General features: G+C 36.1%; 1 protein-coding gene across 4 annotated transcripts in view; it reads left to right on the forward strand.

Annotated features, from left to right (window-relative positions):
• Window positions 1-26740, forward strand: part of ARFIP1 (ADP ribosylation factor interacting protein 1) — a 132129-nt gene that overhangs the window by 32640 nt on the left and 72749 nt on the right. For all 4 annotated transcript variants that reach the window (XM_007189421.2, XM_007189423.2, XM_007189424.2 and 1 more), the window contains 2 exons: window positions 9448-9549; window positions 26215-26323. In XM_007189421.2, the coding sequence (XP_007189483.2) occupies window positions 9448-9549; window positions 26215-26323 (211 nt within the window). The remainder of the gene's footprint in view (window positions 1-9447; window positions 9550-26214; window positions 26324-26740) is intronic.

A 26740-nucleotide genomic window follows, 5' to 3' on the forward strand; every position in this document is an offset into this window, starting at 1 on the left:
TATTCCTAAGAACAAGGACTTTTTCTTATATAATCTCAGTACTTTTATCAAAATTAGAAAATTATTTAGGAAATTGATACAGTACTATTATTCAATCCACAGTTGTTCCAGTAATATCCTTTATAGCTATTTTTTTCCTATTTTGTGATCCAGTCCATATTGTATATTGTATTTAGTTGGCATTTATCTTGTCTCCTTTTATCTGCAACAGTTCAGCTACTTTTATTTTTCATGAGCTTAAGCTTTTTGAAGTATGCGAGCCAGTTTTTCTACTGCCTACCATCTATTTCCTTGATTTTTGGTCTTTATTATTATTTCCTTCCTACGTCTTACTTTTAGTTTAATTTGCTCTTTTTCTGTTTTCTTAAGGTACAATCTTAGATTGTTGGTTTAAGATCTTCCTTCTATTCAAATATAAGCATTTAAAGCTATAAATTTCTCTCTAAGCTTTGCATTAGGTGCATTGCACAAATATTGCTATGTTGTGTTTTCATTATCATTCAGTTCAAAATATTTTCTTTCTCTTGTGGTTTCTTCTTTTTCACATTAATTTTTTAGATGTGTTATTTTAATTTCCAAATTTTGGGGGGTTTCCTGCATATCTGTGTTGATTGATTGTAATTAAATTCCACTGTGGTCATAGAACATTCTCTATATGATTTCACTCTTTTAAAATTTATTGAGTCTTGTTTTATGGCATGAAATATGACCTGTTTTGCTAAATACATCATGTTCGTGTGAAAATAATATGTATTCTGCCATTATTAAGTTTCCTATTCCGTAAATATCAGTCAGGGTGGCTGATGGTGTTCAGATCTTCTATGTCTATGCCAGTTTTCCTTGTCTAGTTGTTCTTTCAGTTGCTATAAGAGTGGTGATAAAGTCTCCAAAGATGATTGTGGAGTTGTCTGTTTCTCCTTTTAAGTCAGTCAATGTTTGTTTCATTTATTTTGAAGCTCTGTTATTGGAACCAACATACACATTTATGATTGTTACATATTCCTGATGAATTGATCATTTTATCATTATGAAACATCTCTCTTTATCTTTGGTAATACTTAAAAAAAAACTATTTTATCAGATATTAGTAAAACCATGCCAACTTTCTTATGCCTACTCTTTGCATGGTGTATCTTTCTCCATCCATTTATTTTCCATCTATTTATACCTTTGGCTTTAAAGTGCATCTCTCATAGGTAGAATATAGTAGGGTCACTTTTAAAAAATATCCAGGTAATTCCCTGGCGGTCCAACGGTTAGGACTTTGCACTTTCATTGCCAAGGGCCCAGGTTCAATACCTGGTTGGGGAACTAAGATACCGCAAGATGCGTGGCATGGCCAAAAAATAAATAAAAAATAAAAATTCCACTCTGACAATCTCTGCCTTTTAACTAAAATGTTTAGTCCAATAATATTTAATGCCATTATTGATGTGGTTGATTTTGTATCTACCCTCTTAGTTTCTTTGTTTTTTACTTCTTTCCTCTGTATTTTTTCTCTCCTCCTCTTTTCCTGCCTTTTTTTATTATCTGAATATTTTAAAGAATTTCACTTTTATTTTCCTGGTAATTTTTTAGTTACACTTCTTTGCATTATACTTCTAGTGGTTGCCATGATTATAGTATATAAAACTTTTCATATTTCACTTATAATTAATAATGTACCGCTTTTCTCTTAAAACATAGAAATTTTGTATCCTTTTAGGTCCATATTTCCCTTACCTCCCCCCTTGTTCTTTAATACAGTTGTTTTATATGTATTACATCTAGATACATTGTAAACCACAGAAATGATGTTCTAACATTTGCTTTAAGCAGTTTTATGGTTTATAAAGAAATTGAGATGAAAAGGCAAAAAGAAAAAAAAATGGTTTTTGCATTTACCCAGGGAATTACCATTTCATTTCCTTCTCATTCTTTTCTGAACATCTGCTTTTTCTGTCTGGTTTTATTTCCCTTCAGCCTGAGAACTTCCTTTAGTATTTCTTGTAGTTCAGGTCTGCTGGTGATGAATTCTCTTAGTTTTACCTGAAAATATCCTTAATATCCTCTCTAATTCTTAAAGGATATTTTCACTGGATAAAGAATTCTAGGTGGACAGTTTTCTTCTTTTTACCACAGTGTTCCACTCTCTTCTGGCCTTTACAGTTTCTGATGAGAAATCAGACATTAGTTGGATTGTTGTTCTCTGATAGTAATATTTTTTTTCTCTCTTGCTGCTTTTGAGGTTAGCTCTTTATCTTTGGCTTTAAATAGTTTGACTGATGTACTTTGTGTTTATTCTGCATGCTGTTCATTAAACATCTTGCATGTATAAATGTTTGTCTTTCATCAAATTTGGAAAAAATTGGGCCATTAATTCTCCAGACACTTTTTCTGTACCCTTTTCTGTCTGCTTTTCTTCTGGTATTTTACTTACACATAAATTGGAATATTTAATATTTTCTTACAGGTCTGTGAAGCTCTTTTTCTTTAGTCTTTTTTTCTCTCTGTTCTTTACCTTGGATAATTTATATTGATTTAATTTAGTTTTACTTTACTCTTTCCTGTCATCTTCATTTGGCTAGGTCCATCTAGTGAATATTTTCTTTGAAAAATTGTAGTTTTCAATTCTAGAATCTATTTGCTTCATTTTTACTATGCTGAGATTTCCTGTTTTTTTCACTGAGATTTTTGATTCACTGAAAATATTTTGTTTTACTTAATTGAAGGTATTATAATAGTGTCTTTTAAATCCTTATCTGTTAGTTCCAATCTCTTGTTCATCTCAGAGCCAGACTAAATTGATTTTCTTTTCCCTTGGGAATTCTGTTTCATTTTCTTGGTTCATTATATACCTGATAATTTTGGATTGTATCCTGAACGTTTTGAACATTGAGATGTGAAGATCCTGGATTCTGTTATTTTTCTCCAGTGAGTATTGCTTCCTTTGTTTTGGCTGATAATTTTCTTGGCTGGACTTGCATTACAAACTGTTTCTTGGGTGGCAGCTCTGGTCTCAATTCAGATCTTTCGGCTTTAGGTGAGCTCAGTCGAGTCTGTTCTGTGCAGGTACCTTGAGGGGTTAGAGATGTGAGTAGACAGAGTTTGGGAATCCCCTTTCTGGATCTTTCCTTTTCAGGATTCCCCCATACCTTTTACTTTTGTGAGCTTAACTTTTCCGCAACTCAGAAGGACTAGTTTTCCCCTGGATGCTCTGGCAGCTACTGGGTGCACAGCATAGATAGGATTTAGTTTTAGGCTAAAAGCCAAGGAGATGGAAACTTGCTTGCATAGCTCCCTATCTCCCCTCCTCCAAGCAAGCATGTGCTCTCCACCAGAGTCTCTTTACTCTCCAGTGCCTTCAATTAATTGCTTCTTAAGTTGTGTTCAGCTTTTACAGTTGTTTTCTGTGCAGGGTTGGGGAGGTTTAGTATAGGGTCTTAGTCCATTAGTTCCAGAAGCAGAAACCTGTCCTTGGAAGCCTCCTATTGTGGTTTTCCTCCTACCCTGCTTGCCATCCCTTATAAGTTTCCTTTGCTAGTTCCTCCCATGTCCAAATATTGGGGTGTCCTAGAGCTCAGTCTACAAACCTCTCTTTTCTATCTACATCAACTTTCTAGATCAAAGGTCAAGCCAAATCCATGCCTAGTCATTTATGTATTGCCTGTGTCTGCTTTTGGGCTATAACAGCAGAGTTGAGTAGTTATAACAGAGACCTTACAGCTCACAGAGCCTAAAATGTTTGCTATTTGGCCCTTTATAGAAAATGTTTGTTGACCCGTGTTCTAGGTGATCTTATCCAATCCAAGGGATTTAAATGCCATCTACACACTGATGACTTATAAATTTCTTACCCCCAGCTTCAAGCTTTCTTCTGGACTCAGGCTCATATATCCAAGAGCCTAGTAACCTTATCTACATAAACCTTAATATGTCCTACGCTAAACTTTAGCTATTTTCTCCATGTTGTGCTCCACCCCCAGTCTTGCCCAGGTCTGTTAACAGCAATTCCACCTTTCCAGCTGTTGGGGCCAAAAACCTCTGTAGTTGTCCTTCACCTCTCTTTTTCCCATCTTTCACATCTGTCTGTAAGGAATTCCAATTGGTTCTGCCTTCAGAATATGCCTAGAATCTAACCACTTCTTACCTCCTCAGCCAATGTCACCTTACTCCAAGCTACCATTATCTCTTGCTTAGATTAATCCGTTAAATTGTTCTCCTTGCTTCTGCCTTTGCTCACTTATAGTTTAATGCAACACAGCAGGAAAAAAGTGATCCTTTTTAAACATAAGTCAGGTCATTTCACTCTTACGCTCAGACCTTCAAGTGGCTTCTCATTTCACTAAGAATAAAATCCAAAGTTCTTATTATGGTCTTTAAAGCTGCACATGTTCTTGCCCTTCGCTGCCTCTCTGACATTTCCTTCTGTTCTCCTCTGGCCCTCAAGCTGCATGGCCTTCTTGTTGTTCCTTGAAAAGCTGAGCATGTTCCCACCTCCTCGTCTTTGTATTTACTATTTCTTCTGCCTGGGATTCTGGACTCCCGGATATCTTTATGGCTCACTCCCTCACTTTATTCAGGTCTCACAAAAATATGATACCTCTTCTGAGGTTTTCCCTGACTACCTTATTTAAAGCAGCACATTCATGAACACATGCCCATTAGCATTTATGACTGTATAACATGTGTATTTATTTATTTGTTTTCCCCAACTAGGACATGAGCTCTATGAGGGTAGGGAGTTTTGTCTGTTTTGTTCACCACTCTATCCTGAGTATCTGATATTGTGAGAGAGCTCAATAAATTGAGCTCAATAAATTAGTAGAACTGATGAATGTATGAATGAATAATCACCATTCTACCCAAATTGCTTTAGTTGCAGTTTCTAGAATATACTAGACTCTTTCTATTCTGCTCCTGTTATTCCTTCTATTTAGAATCTCTCCTTTACTGTGTCCCCATCTGTCATCCTATAAGATTCAGCTTAAATATCACCTCTGATTAAGTCTTCCCTCTGAGTGCTTACCATGTTAAGTGCTTCCCTCTGGTGCTCACCACACTGTACTGTAATTATTTTTTACCAATACTTCTAGTTCCTAGAAGCCTAAGATCTGATTTCTATTTCTATTTCATCCCATGCATATTGCATAGAAGATAGTAAATACCTGTTGAATCACCAGCTATTTTTAGGAGGAAGAAAGTAAGAGCATATCTTACAATTTGGAAGAGTGATGATTATTTAGATAGCTAGATCTTAATCTTCCTGATTGGATTAGAGACCAAATACCTAGTGTCTGTACATCTCTTAACCACAAGGAGCAGAAACTTAACTCCAGTAGCCTCAAGTAATCTGGGTATATTGTAAGGAGGCAGTGGCAGTGAGGAAAATAGGGATCTCAAAAGAAGCCAAGATGTGGAGACCCTTCAGTGGAAAAAGGAAAGTCTCTTCAACAAATGGCTCTGGGAAAACTGGATATCAACATGCAAGTTGGACCCTGTCTTATACCATACACAAAACCAGCTCCAGAATATATCTAAGACCTAAATGTAAGACCTATAACTATAAAACTCTTAGAAGAAAAGCTTATGATAGTGGATTTGGCAAAGATTTCCTGAATATGACATCAAGAGCACTGGCAACAAAAGTAAAAATAGACAAATTGAACTACATCTAAACTAAAAACTTCTATACATCAAAGGACACAATCAACAGAGTGAAAAGGTAGCCTACAGAATGGGAGAAAATATTTGCAAATCATATATCTGATGAGGTTAATATCCAGAATATATAAAGAACTCCTACAACTCAACAATTAAAACACAAATAACCCAATTTAAAAAATGGACAAAAGACTTGAATAGACATTTCTTCAAAGATGATACACAAATGGCCAACAAGCATATGAAAAAGTGCTCAACATCACTAATCATTAGGGAAATGCAAATCAGAACCACAATGAGATATCTTCTCACAGTTAATAGGTTGGCTACTGTTTTAAAAATGTAAGTAACAATTATTGGTGAGGATATGAAGAAATTGGAACCTTTGTGCACCGTTGGTAGGAATATAAAATTGTGCGACCGTTATGGAAAACAGTATGGTGTTTCCTAAAAAATTTAAAAATAGAATTACCATGTGATCCAGCAATCCCACTTTGGGGTATATTTCTGAAAGAATTGAAAGCAAGACCTTGAAGAGATATTTGCACACCCATGTTCACAGCAGCACTATTCGCAATAGCCAAGAAATGGAAGCAACCTAAATGTCCATCAGTGGATGACTGAATAAATAAAATGTGGTATATACATACAGTGGAATATTATTCAGCCTTAAGAAGAAAGGAAATTTTGGGGCTTCCCTGGTGGCGCGGTGGTTGGGAGTCTGCCTGCCATTGCAGGGGACATGGGTTCGAGCCCTGGTCTGGGAGGATCCCACGTCCCGCGGAGCAGTTGGGCCCGTGAGCCACAATTACTGAGCCTGCGCGTCTGGAGCCTGTGCTCCGCAACGAGAGGCCACGATAGTGAGAGACCCGCTCACCGCGATGAAGAGTGGCCCCCGCTTGCCGCAACTGGAGAAGGCCCTCGCACAGAAACGAAGACCCAACACAGCCATAAATAAATAAATAAAAACAAATACTTAAAAAAAAAAAAAAGAAGAGTAAAAAAAAAAAAAAAAAAGGAAATTTGGACACATGTCCAACATGGATGAATCTTGAGGACATTATGTAAAGTGAGATAAGCCAGTCATAAAAAGTCAAATACTATATGATTCCATTGATATGAGGTATTCAGATCAGTCAAATTCATAGAAAGTAGAATGATGCTTGCTAAGGGCTCTGGGGGAGTGGGGGAGGGGAATGGAGAGTTGTTGTTTATTGGGTATAGAGTTTCAGTTTTGCAAGATGAAGAAGTTCTGGAGATTGCACAGCATTGAGAATACTATACATAACAGTACTGAACTATACATTTAGAAATGGTTAACATGGTAAATTTTACGTTACACGTTTTTTACCATAATAAAAAAAAACCAGAAGATTTTCATAAGGTCATAATTTAGAAACAGAGGAAGCTCTAGATACAGATAACACTTTGTCAACAAACTTTGACAAGTTTGGTAACACTTGTCAAGTAGAGTTTGTGAATTTTTAAGCTGTGACTTTTCATCAAAATAATTCTACTCTTTGTTCTTCTTGTGCTTTCATTTGTCTTCCCAGTACCCTAGTTGACTGATTTGCTCAGCATTCCCAGCTCAAACCTTCAGAAAGGGTCCGATTAGCTCAGGAAATTCCTCTTTCCTCTGTTGCGCAATGGTTTTCTAACCCGGCCTTATCTTGAAACCTGTAGCTTGCAAGGCCTTGTGTCAGGGGTTCTTCTTTGGTTCAATCAGGGGCCACCCCTTAATTGGGGACTGTGAAAGAGACAGTTTCTCTTAGTAGAAATCAGTGAAAGTCTGTAAATATATGCATAAAAGTAGCCAGATATAATTTAAATAAGACATTCCAAATCCTTTTAAAGTAGATACTGCTTTAGAAGAATAATAAGGAAGATATAGTGGATGCTATGGTGAGGGGCTCAGTTACCTCCTTTAGGACCAGGGCTGTCCTTCCAGGAGTGATGCCTGCTGAGGGCTCATAGCTGAGTCTCCCCAGGAATTGCCTCTGCCAAAGAGAACTGCCTTGTCCACGATTCTACCCCTATCCAGGGGATAGCCTGCATCTAATAACCAGGGGTAGGGATGCGGGGGTACAAAGGCCTGGCCCCCTTCCCTTAATTTGGAACAACTTTAAAGAGCCATCTCAGCTTCAGTGCTCCATATACGATTGGCCAAGGCCTATGATGTAACGACAGCATTGCAGCTCTGTCCAGTCTTACTACCCTCACTCACTTTAGTGGAGAACCCTACAATAAGTTTCCTGCATTCAGAGACTCTTCCCCCAGAATCCGATCTAAAGCAGAGAAGTTTTTGTTTTCCCCTCTTGAACTTTTGAAATCTTCTCTCTGAAATTTTTTTTTAAATTTTCAAGTCTTATGTGAGATGTTCAGTTTATTAATTCCCTCACTAGTTTCGAGCCTGTGGTAAGGTGAACTCTGAAATATGGCATTTTTTAAACCAGTATTTTTTTAATAAGATATTTAGGAATGCAAGGAAATAACTGAGTTTTCTGGGAAATGTTTTAAGTGATATTAACAGGATTTTGCCTTATTATAAAAGTTCTCTTTTCATTGGCTTAACCAAGTTCAGTTTGATATTTTAGTCTTTTATTAAAATTGTCTCTATATAATTAAAGTACACTGATTTTGAGATACTTGGTAATTCACTTTTTTTGTTTTGCTATTTCGACATTTCCCCTTGGTTTGTTTTACTGCAGTGATATCCATAAGAAGTAACGAATGTGTGACTACATGCTCAATGGGTGGGACAAGGGAGAGAGTGAGGGTGGAACATAAATGTATAATGATCATTTTAACACCTTCATAACTACAAATCAGACTTTTGATGTAGCTCGTATCCTTTCCATTCAGTAAACATTTATTGAGAACCCTGGGCTAATCTCTAATGATACAGAGATGGCTATGACTGTCTCTGTCCTCAAGGACCTGACTTTACTGAAAGGGAATGTATTCATTTATTTGCTTAGATCCCTGGGAATACAAAGATGTAGAGATAGTCTATTAAATTTTGTGTCAGACATTAGAAACATTACTATGTATAAAATTTGTCATGGTAAAGAAAAAGAGGTTTGTATAAGGAGTAGAAGTGTAATATAAATGTGGATCTATGGGAAGCAGAACATTTCTAGAGCTTCCAGGAAATAGAAATTTGGCATAGGAAGACCCTAGGATTTATGCAATCTATAACTATTCCAAAAGTTTTGGTTTTAGAGGATCCAAAAGAAAGAGGGGCAGATACTTACTGTTCTAGGTATTTACTGAAGAGTCCAGTCAGTCTCCCAAACTGAGTCAGTGGTACTTTCCCCCAGAGCAGTGCCTACCTTATCTTTTTTTTTTAATATTCTCTAGAATCTAGTAGAGTGCCTTGCACATAACAAGTTTCACTAAATGTTGGTTAAATTTGTCTATACCAGTGTTTTTCAAAGTGTGGTCTGTAGATCCAAGAATCTTTCAGGCAGCCTGTAAAGTCAAAACTATTTTCAATAATACTAAGACATTATTTGCATTTTTTGATTTTTGTGTCATTTGTACTGTTTACAAGGTAAGGATATTGCCCCCTGGTACCTACAATAAGATCAAGAAATATAAGTTGAATGCAGTTTTAAAGGCCAGATGTGTTTTTTATTATATTAGTATCATGTTTATTACATAAGGATTAGGTAGGTTATAATTATTTTTAAAAAGGACTATAATGGTGGCTTTTAAGTGCTATAAACATGAATATAGTCTTTTGAATGTTTGCCTTTTATGATTTGGTGTTATTTATGACTATTTCTTTCCTCCTTTTTTTAGGAGTCTACTATGGCTCAAGAATCTCCAAAAAATTCAGCAGCAGAAATTCCAGTGACTAGTAATGGAGAAGTTGATGACTCTCATGAACATGGCTTTAATAGGGTAAGAACACTTTGCTGTCTCTTAATACAAAGAATCATGATAAGCCCTTAAAGTTGAGACAAAAGTAATAGAGTTTAATATAGGAATATGTTCTTAGATAGGCTGAAATGCCAGGAATCCAATGTTATTATGGAGGGATGACTAGGTGGGACATGTTAGTGATTTGTCAAGAATAAGCTCCAGGCCACTAAAGCATTTAGGCTTTGATGTTACTATCTGCAATTTTATTACATGACCAGAGCAAGAGTATATCTGATGATTTTGGCATATAACTTTATAGAAAATGACTTCATTTTACTTGTGATAAGAAAAAATATTAACTAGATTATCCTTTAAAAAATTGGTACTATCTTATCTCTTTTCTTAGTACATAATTCCTAAGTAGGCTTCTCTTGACTTTGCCGTTCACTTTCTAAAATGGCATATTTGACTCAGTGGTAAATGAAACTTGGGGTGTGTTTAATTTTGATCTGCTGCGCATTTGAAATTGACATTTAATGCATTTTAATGGAAGAATCATGGGTTTAGAGATAATGTGGGTTCAAATTTCAGCTGTGCCATTCCTAGCAGTGTAACCTTGGGCAGATATTTACTTAATCTCTTCTAGTAGTTGTTTTCTAATCTCTCTAAATGAGATCTTATTTTCATGGAGATATTAATATTAAATGAGATTAAAATAAGTAATATGCCTAATATAGTCCTAGAAATGATAATGATGGTTATCATTTCTGGAGATACTTGAATTATACATCCCTTTTTACGACATTTGATACATGTGTACAACTTTAAATAACTTTAAAAATATAGTTTCGTATTCTTGAAAAAGTATTGGTTGAAAGATACTTGAATTATTTTACAGCTTAAATAGGCCTCTTTTTACTTCATATGTTTTAAGAATAAAATTCTTTATTTTAGTTTAACAGAAGGTGATATTTTAGATCAAGATTTCTCATTCTCAGCATTATCTACATTTTGGGCCAGGTAAATTCCTTAGTGGAGGGTTGGCCTGTGCGTGTAAGGTGGTTAGCTGGATCCCTGGCCTCCTCCTAGTAGATGCCAGTAGCACCCTCCAGTTGTGACAAGCAAAAATGTCTCCAGATGTTGCCAAATGTCAAGGGTAGGGAAAAACTTGCCTCTGGTTGAAAACTACTGTTTTAGATAGATCACTTTAATGGATTTTTAGAAAATTCCACTGAATTTCACTTATTTTTGGCTCAGCAGTCCTTTGGAAGAAACAAATGTGTTTTCAAGCTTGGGATATGTTTATTTTAATTGCAAGTGTTTTAACTCGGTTTCTAAGCATCCATGGCCCAATATAGGGTGACTGACAGAAGAAAGACTTAAATTCTGAGCACTCAAAGGAAATTTTCACTTTCTGGTATTTGAAAACACTAAGACACACTTGTATATTAAGGAGACTCAAGTTACCATCATTAGACAGTCTACCAATTACTTTATAAACTTCTATTAATTCAAATAATTCGTTATACCAGGATTTTAGTTAATGATTGCTTCATCTTATTTTTGGTAACAGCTCCTTTTTGTGAATTTATTCTGCAAACATTTATTGAGTGTCTGTTGTATACCAGGCACTGGGGATATCATCACAACAAAAATGACAGAAATACCTGCCACCAGGGAGTTGATACTCTAATAGACAGTCTAATGAAACCTTTGAGAAAAATGCAACACATACAAAATGCTGCATTATTTTGGGGATTCACCTGCCATCTTCCATCTTAAGCCTTAAGCCTGTTTTTTTTTTTTTTTTTTTGAGCTATAGCTTATACATAGTAAAAAGAACAAATGTTAAGTGTAAAGCTCAACAGAACCACCACCCACATCAAGAAGTAGAACATTTCGAGGTCCTGCCTTACCTGGCTCCCTCTTGCCCTCTTCTAAGCAATATACCTCCCTCCCTTCTAGGGTAATTACTACTATAATTCTGTTGTCACTGATTGCTTTTGACTCTTCCTGAACTGCATATAAATGGAATCATACAGTGTGTACTCTTTTCTGACTGGCCTTCACTCAACATTATGTCTATAATATTGTTGCTTTGGCAGTATTTAATTCTTTTTCATTGTAATATAGTTTTCCATTGTGTCAATACACCACGATTTGTATATCCATTCTTCAGTTGATGGATACCTAGGTTGTTTCCAGCCTGTGCCTATTATGAATAAAGCTGCTGTGACCATTCTTATACAGGTCTTTTGGTGTACATAATCACCTATTTCTGTTGAGTATATACCCTGAGTGAAATTGCCAAGTCATGGTGATGTTTGGGTTTGGTAGATATTGTCAGCTAGTTTGCTGAGTGATCAAACCAGCTGACAATCCTGACAGCAGTGAATAAGTATTGTAGTTATTCCACATCATTACCAATTTTTGGTATTGTCATACTTTTAAATTTTAGCCATCTGATAGAATCATAATGGTTATCTTATTGTGGTTTTAACCTGCGTCTCCCTGATGACTAATGATGGTGAGCATATTTTCAGATTATTATTGACCATTTGAGTATTATCTTTTATGAAGTATCTTTTCAAGTCCTTTGCCCATTTTTCTATTAAGTATATGCCTTTTTCTAATTCATTTGTAGGAGTTCTTTATATGTTCTGGGTATAAGTCATTTGTATGGATGTGTGTATTGCAGATGTTTACCTCCAGTCTGTAACTTGCTTTTGTACTCTGTTAATGGTATCTTTAGATGAGCAAAAGTTAATTTTAATGAAGTCCAATTTATTAGTGTTTCTTTACCTTTAATGATTTTTGTGACCCTTCTAAGAAATCTTTGCCTATCCCAGTATCATGAAGATACTCTATCTTCTTCTAAAAGTTTTACTGTTTTACTTCTTACTCATAGGTCTGTGATTCATCTTGAATTTTGTGTATGGCATGATGTAGGGGTCAAGGTTCATTTTCTTTTCTCATATGCATGTGATTTTCATCATTTGTTGAAAAGACTATCCTTTTTCCACATAGGGGCCGTTGCTGTTAATCAGGTGATCGTGTATGTGTGGCTCTGCTACTGGGCTGTTTTATATCTTGGTCTTTTTTTCTATCCTTCCAATAATACCACACTATCTTACCTACTTACTTATTAGAGTAGTTAAGTCTAGAACAAATACTAGCTTCAACCGTGATACCTGGTAGTTAATTCCACCAGCTTCATTCTTCTGCAGGGTTGCTTTGTACCTTAAACCTATTCATGAGTCTTTAGTTAAGAACCTTTACTGCCTTTGAGTAGTACTGAAAAGTTTTTTTTAATCCTTTCAAATTTTAACTTTAGAATAGAGTCTTATTAGAGTGAAGTGAATTAAATCATTATATATCTGTATAAGTTCTTTGCTTATGCAGTCAAAGCCAGTTAACTTGCTGCTTTGTAAGTTTACTTCTTATTTAATGTTTAATTCTCTTTTTGGAGATTCCCCTGTAATGTTATTTCATTTTCTGTTGGGGGGTAAAGAAGGAAAAAAAGAAATGTTGTCCTGGAGCTCTCTTCTTATTGGATGTGAACTTTACCAGTAGGCAAGACTCCTTAGAAGCAGTAATCCACTTCAAACAGTACACCCCACTTTACCTCTCTAAAGCAATTCAACATCATAAAACTTGTTTCTCTTTGTAGCTGCTCTTATGAACAATATATATCATGAGAGTTTCTTATATATTTAATATTCTTTAAAATAAAACTTGGCTATGTGATCCCTTTTACTATGAGTGAAAACAGTATTTCAAAAGCATCTTTTGACTTTTAAATAAATTACTCCCAAGATCTGTTAGGCATATATTTACCTACATTTTGGCATACTCCTTTATTTTCCTGAGCAATAAAATGGAAATTGTATTTAACGTCATATTCATATTTCTCTTTTAATATAGATAAAAGTTCATAAGGAAAGTGTGAATAATGTACTGCTTAGTATTATATAGACTAGTAAAGAGATTTCATGAGAAACTAGCTCATAACTAAGGGTATTTTACTAATATACATATTTTATACATCTTTGATGTTTAAAATCATACAATACACAACATTGTAAATCAACTATACTTCAATAAAAAAATATTGAAAAAATGAAATAAAATAAAATCATATAATGGCTTTTATTTAATGCATACTGCATAATGTACTTTAAAAAGTATAAAGTCTTGTATGAAATTAAGATGATGGCTTATTAAGTTGTCATAACTTGGCTGGCCAGTTGGCGTCACTGTGGCCCAGGCAGTGAAATTGTAAATGGTTCTGTTCTCCTTTCTGTGTCTCACTGCCGATGTTTCATTTTTCATTTGATTTCCCTTCTTAGTCTCCTACGACGCGAGGCTCTGGTGGACTTTAACTCAACATTCACATTGAAATAGAGAATGTAATGGGAGAGTTTGTCCTAGAAATTCCCTGGCAGCAGCTTAACATGTGTTAATGTTTCGACTTTTGTTACTTTTTTTATTAAGATGAGGGGCAGCAGCTATATGTAGAGAGGACAGGATAATAATTTTAGTATTATCTCAGTTCTTTACAGCAAAAATATTTTTGCTTCTAAATAAAAAGTAATTGTTATTTTTTAAAGAGTAGTAAAGTTTAATCTCTAAAGAATACAAATTACTCTTTTACTTATAAACTACATATTATTTATAATTTATTATGTTATAGTGCTGGTCAAAATATTAGGTTAGAAATGTGCAATTTGTACCATGAGTTAAAGAAGTGAATATTAGCTCCTTGTGAATTAAGTTGAAACTTCTTGTGAATTAAGTTATATTTGGCAGATTTAGAGAAATTACCTTAGTAAATATAGCTAAAATAAAACTTTTCCTGTCGTAGGCCCAAAACTAAAATTCATAATTTAGGTTTTTCCACCTATAGACCTTTTCTCTAGAAAAACCTATATATACACAAAGCTACCAAATCTTGTGTTCAATTTGAAGGAGTTTAGGATCCCTTGAACCTTGCAGGTGGATCCTTAGGTTCCCTGTGTTTTAAGTACTCCTGATCTACAAGTTTTGAGTTAAATCACAGGATTTTAATCCAGTAGGAATACCTTGAAGATCCCTGTGTCTCACTACTTTATTTTACAACTGAGGAAAAGGGGCCCTGAGGTTGTGATGGAATTACCCATATTAACTTGCTGTACCAAAAGCTTATGTGATTGACTGTAAGTACAGTGTGGGCAAGAATGCTCATTCATTACCTTATCTCCAGGCCCTGGCAGCAGTGCTGGCACATAATAGATCATCAGGCTTTCATTAAATGTTTAGTGAATGAATGAACAAATGTTAGAACCAGGATTAGAAACACGGTTTCTAGACTTCTATGGAACAACTGGAAGAGATATTATACTCTTAGACTTGACACATCTTTTGTCCTTAATTTTCCACATGCATCATGGTCATCATTGTTGTAGTTGTTGTTGTTGGAAGTTTTATTGTTTTGGAAGTCTTTATTGTTATTTTTCTTTTACTCTTTAATTCTTTTGTTAAACTAAGTAGTTTCTCCATTCCCCTGTACTTATTAGTCTGGATAACATACTTTAGCAGTCTAAAGAAGACTTGGGAAAGAATATAAGAATAGAAATTATAAGAACCCTTTTTAGAACATATTTCCTCTCCGCACCTTGATGTCGTAACTGTCCATTTATTTATCTGCTTTTCCCAAGAGCTTGGAATCACTCTGTTCAGGGCAGAGATGGTATGTGCGCAGTGCACAGCTTAGGGTTCACAGTAGTTGTTCAGTGAAAGAGTGAGTTTCAGTATGACTTAAATTTAACATAATTTCTACTTCAGCCATTCTATCCTAGAGTTTGAGTAGCATCTGATGACAGTTTTTCCCCATACTATATGGTGATACAATATAATGTTTCTGCATTATCTGAAAAATTTAGTAGCTCTGTCATTGGCAGCATTGATTTGATGAGGGCTTTTTCCTAAGGCCAGTTTTTACCAGATGTATATCTTAAGACCCTTTTTAAGGTATGGCAAATGTTTTTCAGGGGTTGTTTAATCCATGCAAATCTAAATTCATTTTAATATTTACTTTTTTAAACTATAGAATATATTCTTAGTGCTATTACCACAAATTAAGTTTTAAAATATATGTGTTTATTATATATACACCTATTAAATTAACTCTGGATTCATATTCCTGTTGAAAATTGTGAATAAGTATAATTTTTAATGAAAAGCTGAAGCCATATGTATCTTTTTTTTTTTAAGTATTTATTTATTTATTTATTTATTTATTTATTTATTTATGGCTGTGTTGGGTCTTCGTTTCTGTGCGAGGGCTTTCTCTAGTTGTGGCAAGCGGGGGCCACTCTTCATCGCGGTGCGCGGGCCTCTCACTATCGTGGCCTCTCTTGTTGCGGAGCACAGGCTCCAGATGCGCAGGCTCAGTAATTGTGGCTCACGGGCCTAGTTGCTCCGTGGCATGTGGGATCCTCCCAGACCAGGGCTCGAACCCGTGTCCCCTGCATTGGCAGGCGGATTCTCAACCACTGCGCCACCAGGGAAGCCCGCCATATGTATCTTAATTATAATTTTTAGATTGCACCTTTATAAACAAATGCTATCATGGATAAGTGTTTTACTATTTAGGAGAAATTGTTTTGAATGTAGTTATATACAAACATTTCCATAGTGATAGTCTTTGAATGAATTCAGCAGTTCCTTGATGCAAATTGTTACATCTTAACTTCAGTAGTACTTAGAATCTAGACTTTAGTCTAAGATGCAGGGGTTGGGGTGGAACCAAGAGAATAGACAGTAAACTGCCAGAAGATAGTGATGCTCTAAGTTCTTGTTAAATGTTTGTTGAGTGAATGAGAGGGAAGTGGGGAGAGAGAGAGAGAGAAATGAGATTGAGTTTGTGTGTGTGTGTGTGTGTGTGTGTGTGTGTGTGTTGATAAAATGAAGAAAGTAGGTAAGTCAGGAGATTTGCTGTCTTGATCTGGAGTAACAGATATGGGAGAAGATTGTGATCATAAAGTAAGTTATTAGATTTAAGATTCCAGAAGTGTTGCTTCCTGAGCAATGACAAGATCCAAAGAGTGGCCATGGGAGTTCCAGTTGCTTAAGTAGAATTGGGCATGAAAGATGAAAGGCATTAGAGATGAAGAAGTTAATGAAATCTGAGACTAAAGTGCAGGTTGGGATGTAGTGTATTAGTTGAATATATCTTTTATCTGCTGTCACACTCTTTTGGCCCCTTGTCCAACTACAGATCACCAAATCTGAATGAAACTACCAACCTTAGGCTTCCTACAAGCATACTGAGGGGGAAAAAATCATACATCTTCACAGATGGTTATTACTACAACCCATCATTCTGCATCAACATAGGTAGACAGGCTCATGCAATAGATTTTATTTCATTTTAAGTATTTCACAGTTTGTATTAAAAAAAATAAAGCAACAGACTACATACCGTGCCATTAATAGAGTACGTTTTTGATGAGCTGTAAAACTCAGCTTAGACACCTCACATATCACTTTGGAAGTAATTGCAAACTGAACATAGAGTCATTCCCTGAAAGTGTGCCCAATGGCATGCAAAATGTTGGGAACACCCAGGATAATGGTAAAAGTTGGGGATAGAGCAGAAGACCTGGATATGCCAAAGCCCTCATTATTGAGGGGACTGACCGGAAAGAAGGTGGGTGATGGAGGGCGGTAGGTGGGGCGGCCCGCAAGGGCAGTGAGAGGTGGGAGTCGGCACTGCACACTACAGCAGAGCTCTTCAGAGTGTAGACAGAGGGTTACCTACATCAGAGTCACCTCACTTACTTGTTTGAAATTCTGACTCCTGGGCTCCACACTTCAACTTAACCAGAATTACAACAGGCAGCTAAGAAGAACCTGCATTTTTAGTAGTTTTCTCAGGTGATTCTTACCCAAACCAAAGTTTGGGAACTGGTAGTTAGGAAGTGGACAGCTGAGAAAATGCTGACCCTCCCTCTGCCCGCTTGATAAACAATGTTGGAGAATAGTCCACTTTGACTCAAGGTAATTGTAGAGTGTCAGAGAGGCCACCGTGAGGAGGTTAAGGATGTTGCAGTATGTTTACAGCAGAATTAGGAATGTGGAGGTCTGTTGAATAACAGCTTTGCTTCTGGCAGATGCTCCTTATAAGCAGCTAACTGTTAAAACAACAAAAGGGGGTTTTAAATTACCAAAGTTTATAGAATATTTAACATAAAATTTTCAATTTGTTTCTTTTAAAATTATATTATGTAAATGCTATGGAAGGTTTTATCCATTTTGAAGAATGAGATAAGGTGTTTAAATTGAGAAAATTAAATGAAGTATTAGTATTATATCTGCTAAATACTAGGAGTACCAAAAAGGAACAAAATAGATGGTCTTAGGGAGCTTACCGTCTTCAGGAGAGAGAATGTAGACAAATAATGTTACTGCTGTGTGAGAAGTGATATGCTAAGCCCAGTATAGCATGGGCTGATAACGGGTACAAACAAGTATGGGAAGATTACCTGAGGGAGTGCTCTCCAAGCTGAATCTAAAGGATGAGCCAACCCGATGAAGAAGAGTAAAGAATGGTCCCATCAGAGGCAACTAGAAAGACCTGAAAAAGGTGCGAGACCATAGAATTGAAAATTCACTATTGTTGGAGTGGGGAACGTGGGGGCAGATGTGTGAGAAATGAGGTTGGAGAGTAAGTAGGGACGAGGTCCTGTAAAACCTCAAAACCATGTGGAGGAGTTTGGACTTTACCTAAAAAGCAATGGAGGACCACTAAATGAGTAAAAACTGAAGTGCCTCATCACATTCGCATTTTAGAAAGTTGTCTCCGCCTACTGTACAAAGAATGAATTTCAGGGCTGACAAGACTAGAGACAAGGGAGACAGATTCTTCAGGTCACCACGGCAAGAAGGGAAGTGAGACTTCGGACTTTGCTCTTGTAGGGAAACTAGAGCCAGGAAAGAACACCAAACCATTTTTAAAGATGCAGAAAGGAGGAAAACTGGGAAAATATAGTGTAAGGAAACTAGGGAGAAGAGAGTTTGTGTAGTTTGTGGAATACTTGGAGAATCCTTACAGATTGTTGGTGGTTACAATGCATGCTTTGCGAATTCCTCCTTTTTAAAAGATTTCTCCTCCTCTCTCTGAGTAAAAGGGGAGAATTCATTAATAAATCTCTAGTTCTTTTTTTAACATCTTTATTGGAGTATAGTTCTTTTACAGTGGTGTGTTAGTTTCTGCTGTATAACAAAGTGAATCAGCTATACATATACATATATCCCCATATCTCCTCCCTCTTGTGTCTCCCTCCCACCCTCCCTATCCCACCCCTCTAGGTGGTCACAAAGCACCGAGCTTAAAATCTCTAGTTCTGCTTATATACTGTAGTGTTGTGCATCTTATTAAGCATGTGTATATTTTTTAATTTATTTATTTATTTTATTCTTGGCTGCGTTGGGTCCTCATTGCTGCGCGCGGGCTTTCTTTTAGTTGCAGCGAGTGGGGGCTACTCTTCATTGCGGTGGGCGGGCTTCTCATTGCGGTGGCTCCTCTTGTTGTGGAGCACAGGCTCTAGGCACGCAGGCTTCAGTAGCTGTGGCACGTGGGCTCAGTAGTTGTAGCACGCAGGCTCTAGAGCGCAAGCTCAGTAGTTGTGGCGCACGGGCTTAGTTGCTCCGCAGCATGTGGGATCTTCCCGGACCAGGACTCAAACCTGTGTCCCCCGCATTGACAGACGGGATTCTTAACCAGTGCGCCACCAGGGAATCCCCAAAGCATGTGTATTTTAAAGCAAATTTGCTGAACATTTGGTGTTCTTTAATTGTTAATTTTGCACTAACTTCAGTTCAAAAGTAGATTACTATGCTAAATTATAAAGTTACATTTTTAACCTCATTCTTATTCTTACCTCTGTTAAAATATGCAAATGGAAGCAAGTTATTTTGGTTGAAAATGAGCACCCCTTCACAGCTTTATGGAAGCTGTAACTACAAGTATTATCTTGTATCCTCTGAAAAGAACTTAAACTATACATGAAACTTTTTTGCCAGAAGCATTATATTTTATTTTAATTGTTTGAAGATTTATTTTTAAAAACTGTTAAATACTCCAGTATTATCCTAGTAGCTTGAATAGAAAATTAACTTCAGGTTTATTCCATTTTATTGTGCAATTGTTAAGCATGACTTTGCAAAGTCTTAAACGTTGAGTTGAATGTTAGCGACATAAAAATGCAAATTAGGGATTTTACGTTGTTGGTTATAAATGGGCTCATTGTCTCTCAAATATATTCTGGAAACTATAGGAGTAAATGCAGTAACATATATTTTAAAAGTTACTAAGCTAGGCACAGCCTTACAACTGAGCCACTAAAAGTTTAAGGATTATGTAAAGATACATTTTTAAGTTTTTGTGAACTATGAGGCTAAATTATATTACTTAGAGAATGTGTATTTTACAGAAAGCAGTCAACAAGCTCATAAAATACTGAGTGTTTTCTTACAAGTCATGCATTCCACTCTCATAGCGCATATCATTTTGTGTTGCAGCAACTTAACTGCCAGACCACTATCAAAATGATAATTCTGTTCACAATCTGAATGGATCTATTTGTACCACTTTTGGTTAGGCTCCTTCTATTAGTAAGAGTTTAAGCAAAGGAAGGCCTTAGTGCTTTTCAGATTTTACAGCTGTTTTACATAAAGGACACGAGGTTTTTTTCTAGAACTTTTGTTTGTTGAGTAAAGGACCCTTGGGAGACCATTGGGAGGGGTTTGAGTGAAATGCAGTATCCTCAGACAGCTAGAAGTTGTTTCTTCCAGAGGCCATGTATGACAAGATGGAAGCATCCCTTAACTTCTTAAAAACTTAGGGAATAAGAGGTATCCATCAAATTCCCTATTTAACCTGTTACTCGCTCCTGTCTTCCCAACTACTACTACTATATCTCTTTTCTGGGAATTCACACAGTATTTTGTGACAGGACAGATGATTCAAATGAGTAATGTTCTTTCAATTAAGTTCTAAGAATACAGCAAACACAACTCTTCTGGACCTCTCTGCCATTTGTATGTTGTTTATGGTTTTTCACCCTCATATTTTGAGAGATGTCTTTGATACATTTTTCCTTAAGGAGAGCTAAAAAGCTGTCAAGACTTGGAGCAAAGCAATATCCAGGGAAACCACTCTATAAATAATTGACCTTAATAACCAAACTCACAGAGTTTAAGAAATATCTTGGTGCTTTGACATTATTTATTTTGTAAGTGATGTATTTGTCTTTTAGAGAGAAAAAATTATCTGGTTTTATGTAAATATGAATAAAAGTGTCAGTAATATTTAAAACTGGAAACCATTGATTTAGTACATTAGTATATTAAAAAATAAACTGGAAAGGTAAAGATCATTTATTCAGCAAAATGAACAGACTCAGAGATTTGGTTTAAAAATAAGAAGTAAATAAAACTGAGTGTAAAGAGTGTTTTCTTTTTAATTCTAAGTGCTCTCCAAAACAATACACAGATGAAAAGGATGTTGTCCTGTGACAAGAGGTTTTACGTGACATTCGGAAATAAGTGAAATAGAATGAAAGTTGTTATCTGTTTTGTACCAGTAGGAAATTACAAGTTGAGAATATATTTGCATTAGTGTGTTTAAGCTAGTGAGCAGATCTGCAATGATTTTTAAAAGGTATTTTTTAAATAATTTTTTTAAGAAAACATACTAGCTAAAATAAATTCTGAGTCTCTAACAAATTGCTTGTGTCTGTTTACATTTACTATACATTACAGTTAATAGTGTGTCTTGAAGCTTAGTCCTATTTCTGTGTTCCTGCTTTCTCATCTGTAAAATACTAGTGATAGTACTACTAACTGAGATAATATTAGGCAGTTCTTGCTCTGTATAGTTCCAAAATGCATTAATTTTGGTTACCGTGGTTTAATTAAATAATATATGTCCCCAACAACACAGCTCAGATTTCTGTCACCACAGTATATTAACTGTAGTTGAATGAAGTACAAACTTCACTGCTAGCACTTAAGTTCAAAAATCACCATGTGAATAATGATGCATATCATGATTATTGAGTAATCACGTCACTTTCAAAGTCTCTTGGTGATTGGTCACTGTATCTGTTATTCATTTCATACACAGACAGCAAATCATGTGGTTGTGTTATCACCTTGTCTCCTGGTCATAAACCCATGTGGCATTTTACAGAAGTGGATAATCAAAAGGGAATGGATGAACAAAGATAGAACTGCAGCAAAGAAATGAAAAGTGATAACAGAAATTCAAATCAAACCTAAACGGGGGATGGGGGCGGATTCCCTGGTGGCACAGTGGTTAAGAATCCGCCTGCCAATGCAGGGGACACGGGTTCTAGCCATGGTCTGGGAAGATCCCACATGCCGCGGAACAGCTAAGCCCGTGCGCCACAACTACTGAGCCTGTGCTCTAGAGCCAGCAAGCCACAACTACTGAAGCCCGTGCGCCTGGAGCCCATGCTCTGCAACAAGAGAAACCACCACAATGAGAAGCCCGTGCACCGCAACGAAAAGTAGCCCCTGCTCACTGCAACTAGAGGAAGCCCGCACGCAGCAACGAAGACCCAACTCAGCCCCCGCCCCCCCCCAAAAAAAAACCTAAATGGGGGACTTCCCCTGGGGGCACAGTGGTTAAGAATCCGCTTGCCAAAGCAGGGGACACGGGTTCGAGCCTTGGTCCAGGAAGATCCCACATGCCGAGGAGCAACTAAACCCATGTGCTACAACTACTGAGCCTGTGCTCTAGAGCCCAGAAGCCACAACTACTGAGCCCACGTGCTGCAACTACTGAAGCCCGTGCGCCTAGAGCCCATGCTCTGTAACAAGAGAAGTGACCGCAATGAGAAGCTCGCGCTCGGCAACGAAGAGTAGGCCCTTCTTGCTGCATCTAGAGAAAGCCCGTGCACAGCAGCGAAGACCCAACGCAGCCAAAAATAAATAAATAAATTTATTTTTTAAAAAAAAAGACCCCAACAAAACCTAAATGGGACTTCCCTGGCTGGTGGTCCAGTGGTTAAGACTTCGAAATTCCACTGCAGGGGGCGTGGGTTTAATCCCTGGTAGGGGAACTAAGATCCATGTGCCCCGCGGTGTGACCAAAAGAAAAATAAACCTAAACGGAGTTGTGGAAGAAATAACTGACGCACAGGCATGTTGACACTGCCACTGTTTGAGAGACTCTAGATGTGAGCCAGAAGAACTTAGTGAAGGCTAACTTAACAACATAAGCAAGGAAAGAGTTTTTTAAAGTTTTGACAAGAGTTTTTGAAGGTCATGGAATAATCAATTTTGCCCATTAACCACTTTGCATGGTTTCTCCTCGCTTGGTCATTTTTATGATTTTGATCTTGCACTGTCATGGAGAGTGAAGACTGCGTGTACATAAAGTGCTTAGAACAATCCCTGGCACATAGTAAGTGCTCGAGAAATCTTTGCTATTGTAATTATTAGTGGTAGCACTAATTAGTTGTAAAGATGATTGTAGTAGGGGAGAGGGATGGCCAGCTTAACTGAGTGCCTAAAAATATGTATCTGGGTATCTTGCCCATATTATCTCGTCTAATTGTCGTAGTACTCTGGGGTAATTTTGACCCTCTTTTTACAGCTGAGCTAACAGGAGCTAGAAAGTTTTTAAGTACTTACCCAGGATCACATAGCCACTAAATATTGATAGGAAAGTAGTATTCAAATGAGGTCATCTGAATTATCTTTCCAGGTCTTTCATGTTTCTAGTAATAGTTGATACTTGATGAGACTATCACAAACTTTAAAAAGTGATTTTAGAGTCTTTGCCGTTGGTAAACATTTTTAAAGTTTGCCATACAAAATTCAAAAGGTGATTTCACGGGGAGCTCTAATTAGGGTGAAGAAAGCAAGAATCAATCTTTCAGCTTACTTGTATTTGCTATTACGTTATTGTGCTTTTATTTTATGTTTATTCGTTTTTGTTTGTCCTCATAATGATTAGCAGTGCGATCCTTAAATTTTTTTTAAAAATTATGTCATAGCTTTGCTTATAACAAATCATTGGAGTGTGTACTTTTTTTTTTTTTTAACAGGCCAATTCAAAGAAATGTCCCTGGTAAAAATAATGTTAATTAGTTTTCTCTTTTGGAATAGACATATCTCCATTGGATTATCCAACAAAAAGTTTGCCTTTGATCTTTTTGGTCTTGCTAATGAAAAACTCTAGATGTTAAGTGTACGTTGGTTTTGCCACTTTTTTTTAATGTTTTAATCAAATATTGGATATAAAAGAGTATTGATACAATATGTATAAGATATAAAGAATAATTATACACACAAAAGGCATACAGATTGGAAAGGAAGAGGTAAAACTATCTCCATTTGCAGACATCATAACCTTGTATATAGAAAATCCTGAGGAATCCACACACAAAAAAACCTTTTAAAAATAATAAGTTCAGCATAGTTGAAGGATAGAAGAGCAAAATGCAAAGCTCAATTTTTTTTCTATACTCTAGGAATAAATAATCCAAAAATAAATTTAAGAAAACAATTGCATTTACAGTAGCATCAAAAATAAGAAAATACTCAGGAATATGTGCAAAACTTGTACCCTAAAAACTATAGAACATTGAGGAAAGAAGTTAAAAAAGATATAAATAGATGGAAGGACATCTCACGTTCATGGATCAGAAGACTTAATTTGTTAAGATGGGAGTCTCCCTAAATTGATCAGATTCAACATAGTCTCTATCAAAATCCCAGCTGGCTTTTTTTTTGTAGAAATTGACAAACTGATCATATGTAAATGGCTCACTCCCTCATTTTGTTCAGAATTCTGCCCACATCTTACCTCTTCAGAGAGACCTTCCCTGAATATCCCATCTAAAGTAGCACCCTTTGCCTATCACTCTGTATCCCTCTTATCCTGCTTTAAAAAAAATAAACAAACACACTTACAACTTATTACAGTTTACCCTTGAACAATGGGTTGGGTGACCACCCTCCCCACAGTCAAATTTTTGTGTAACTTTTCCTTTGGCCCTCCTTATCCACGATTCGGCATCTGAGGAGTCAACCGCCTTGGATCTTGTAGTACTGTAGTACAAGCATATTTATTGAAAAAAATTGGCATAAAAGGGGATGCAGTTCAAACCTGTGTTTTTCAAGGATCAACTGTACTTACTACAGCACTTCTTATTACCTGAGATACGTTTATTTACTGTCCGTCTCCTCCTTTCCCTATACCTCACATGAGTCTGATGGGCAGAGACCATCTGTTTCCTACAGTGCTTATCTGTAGTGTCTAGAGGAGTGGCTGTCATAACTTGGTGCTCATTAAATGTTGACTCAATAAATCCTTTATGTTCCAGAGCTCAAGCAGTACTTTCTCTTTTCCTATTCGATTTTCATGGACTTAGTCCCTATTGTGAATTCCTCTGATACTTACTGTCTTTACTTTGGCACCAAGTTCAACTTTTATATTAATGTTTGTGTATCTTGTCTCTCCCGTGAGGCAAGTACCGTACCTTATGTTATCTTGTTCTTTGCCCAGCAAGTCTAACATAGTAAGAATAAGCAGATACTCATTAAATTAAATTTTAAAATAAGCCTATTGCTGTATCAGCTTCTTAATCTATATGGTGTTATCATAAGTCCTTTAGTTTATTCAACAAATACATTTATTTATTCATCCAACAAATATTTATTGAATATAATAAATAAATTATATTTAGTTGTCACTAGCTACTTAATGATAACTGCTGTGAGAAAAATAAAACAGGGTAAACAGAATAGGGAGTTCCAGTGTGAAGGCTGCAGGAGTTTCATATGATAACTGTACATTATATGTGGTGGAATAGAGTATTAAGAAAGCATTTCAAAGATTTTTATCTTTTAGTGCATCGCTAACTTGTCATTGTTGTGAAAAACCAGTAGGATCCATTCATAGACTCTGATTATGAAAATTGGGTAATTCCTCATATCCAAGCCAGAGGACAGAAAGGACTTCTGTGTTTCGTGGCTTTTTCTCTTTTCTTTTACTATAAGACTGAATGTCAAATATTATATTTATTACCATTAAAAGCTAAATTGCAGTTAGGTTGGCTAATATAATATAATTTATATTATAGGTTGGTTTAATATAAATCTAAATAACAAGAAATTTTCTTTACCTCAACCTTTATCTCACCCTGACTGAAGTGAGAGAAGCCCTGTTTACCTAGCTAACCTGGAAATCAAAGGGAAGTTTAATTTTGCAAATGAATGATTTGTTTATACTGAACATTAGCCAGGCTCATCATGATTATATTAGACATCAGTGAGGTTTTTAATATTACACTTGACTTTTTAATTTTAATTCTACTCTTTAAAATGATTTTCCTGACGTATCAGTAGATTAGAAATTTGAAATTGAATTTTAATATCTGCCTGATGCTTAGTTCTAAAATGATGAAAGTATTTTGTATTTGATATACACTGTATCTCTTAATAGCAGATGTTGCTGAGTTTGCTGCTGATTATACATCATTACAGAACACTGTGACAGCATAGGGAATACTACATAGTAGAGAGAAAAAATAGTTTAAGGTGGATTAAAAGGACATAGTTATGCTGAAATGTTATGTGATGTGAGATTTTTTACAAGATTTTCTCTTTTATTTAAATGTTGCTAAGGATTTGAAGCGTTCATTACCAGCTGGACTTGGTCTCTCAGAAACCCAAATCACATCTCATGGCTTTGAAAGTACCAAAGAGGGGGTTATTGAAGCAGGAGCATTTCAAGGTAAGGAACCCATTATTTTTAAAGATGGCTGGGGTGGAGCCTTTATTAATAAAGTATGAGGGTTGAGCCCTTTAATTCCATGATAAAACACTGATTATAAACATAATCCTTTTTCTCTTCAATTTAAATAATTTAAGAATTGTTTTAGTAGTCATCTCTATATAAATAAATCAATGTGCATAATTGCACTGATTATTACTTAAGAATTGGTTTTAAAATACTGAAATAAAAACTCAAAAAATATGTCAAGAATGCATATTTAAATTATTTTAGGGGTAACCACAAAATTTATAGGTCAATATTGATTTGTATAAATACGTATGTCCTGTTTCATAGCAATTAGGAAAATGAAACTTTTATTTTCTTACTATACATGCTGTGTAGGAGGTCTCCAAGACCACCCTCAGATTCAGTAAT

Source organism: Balaenoptera acutorostrata, chromosome 5, assembly GCF_949987535.1.
Source record: "Balaenoptera acutorostrata chromosome 5, mBalAcu1.1, whole genome shotgun sequence".
Taxonomy (NCBI): Eukaryota; Metazoa; Chordata; class Mammalia; order Artiodactyla; family Balaenopteridae; genus Balaenoptera; species Balaenoptera acutorostrata.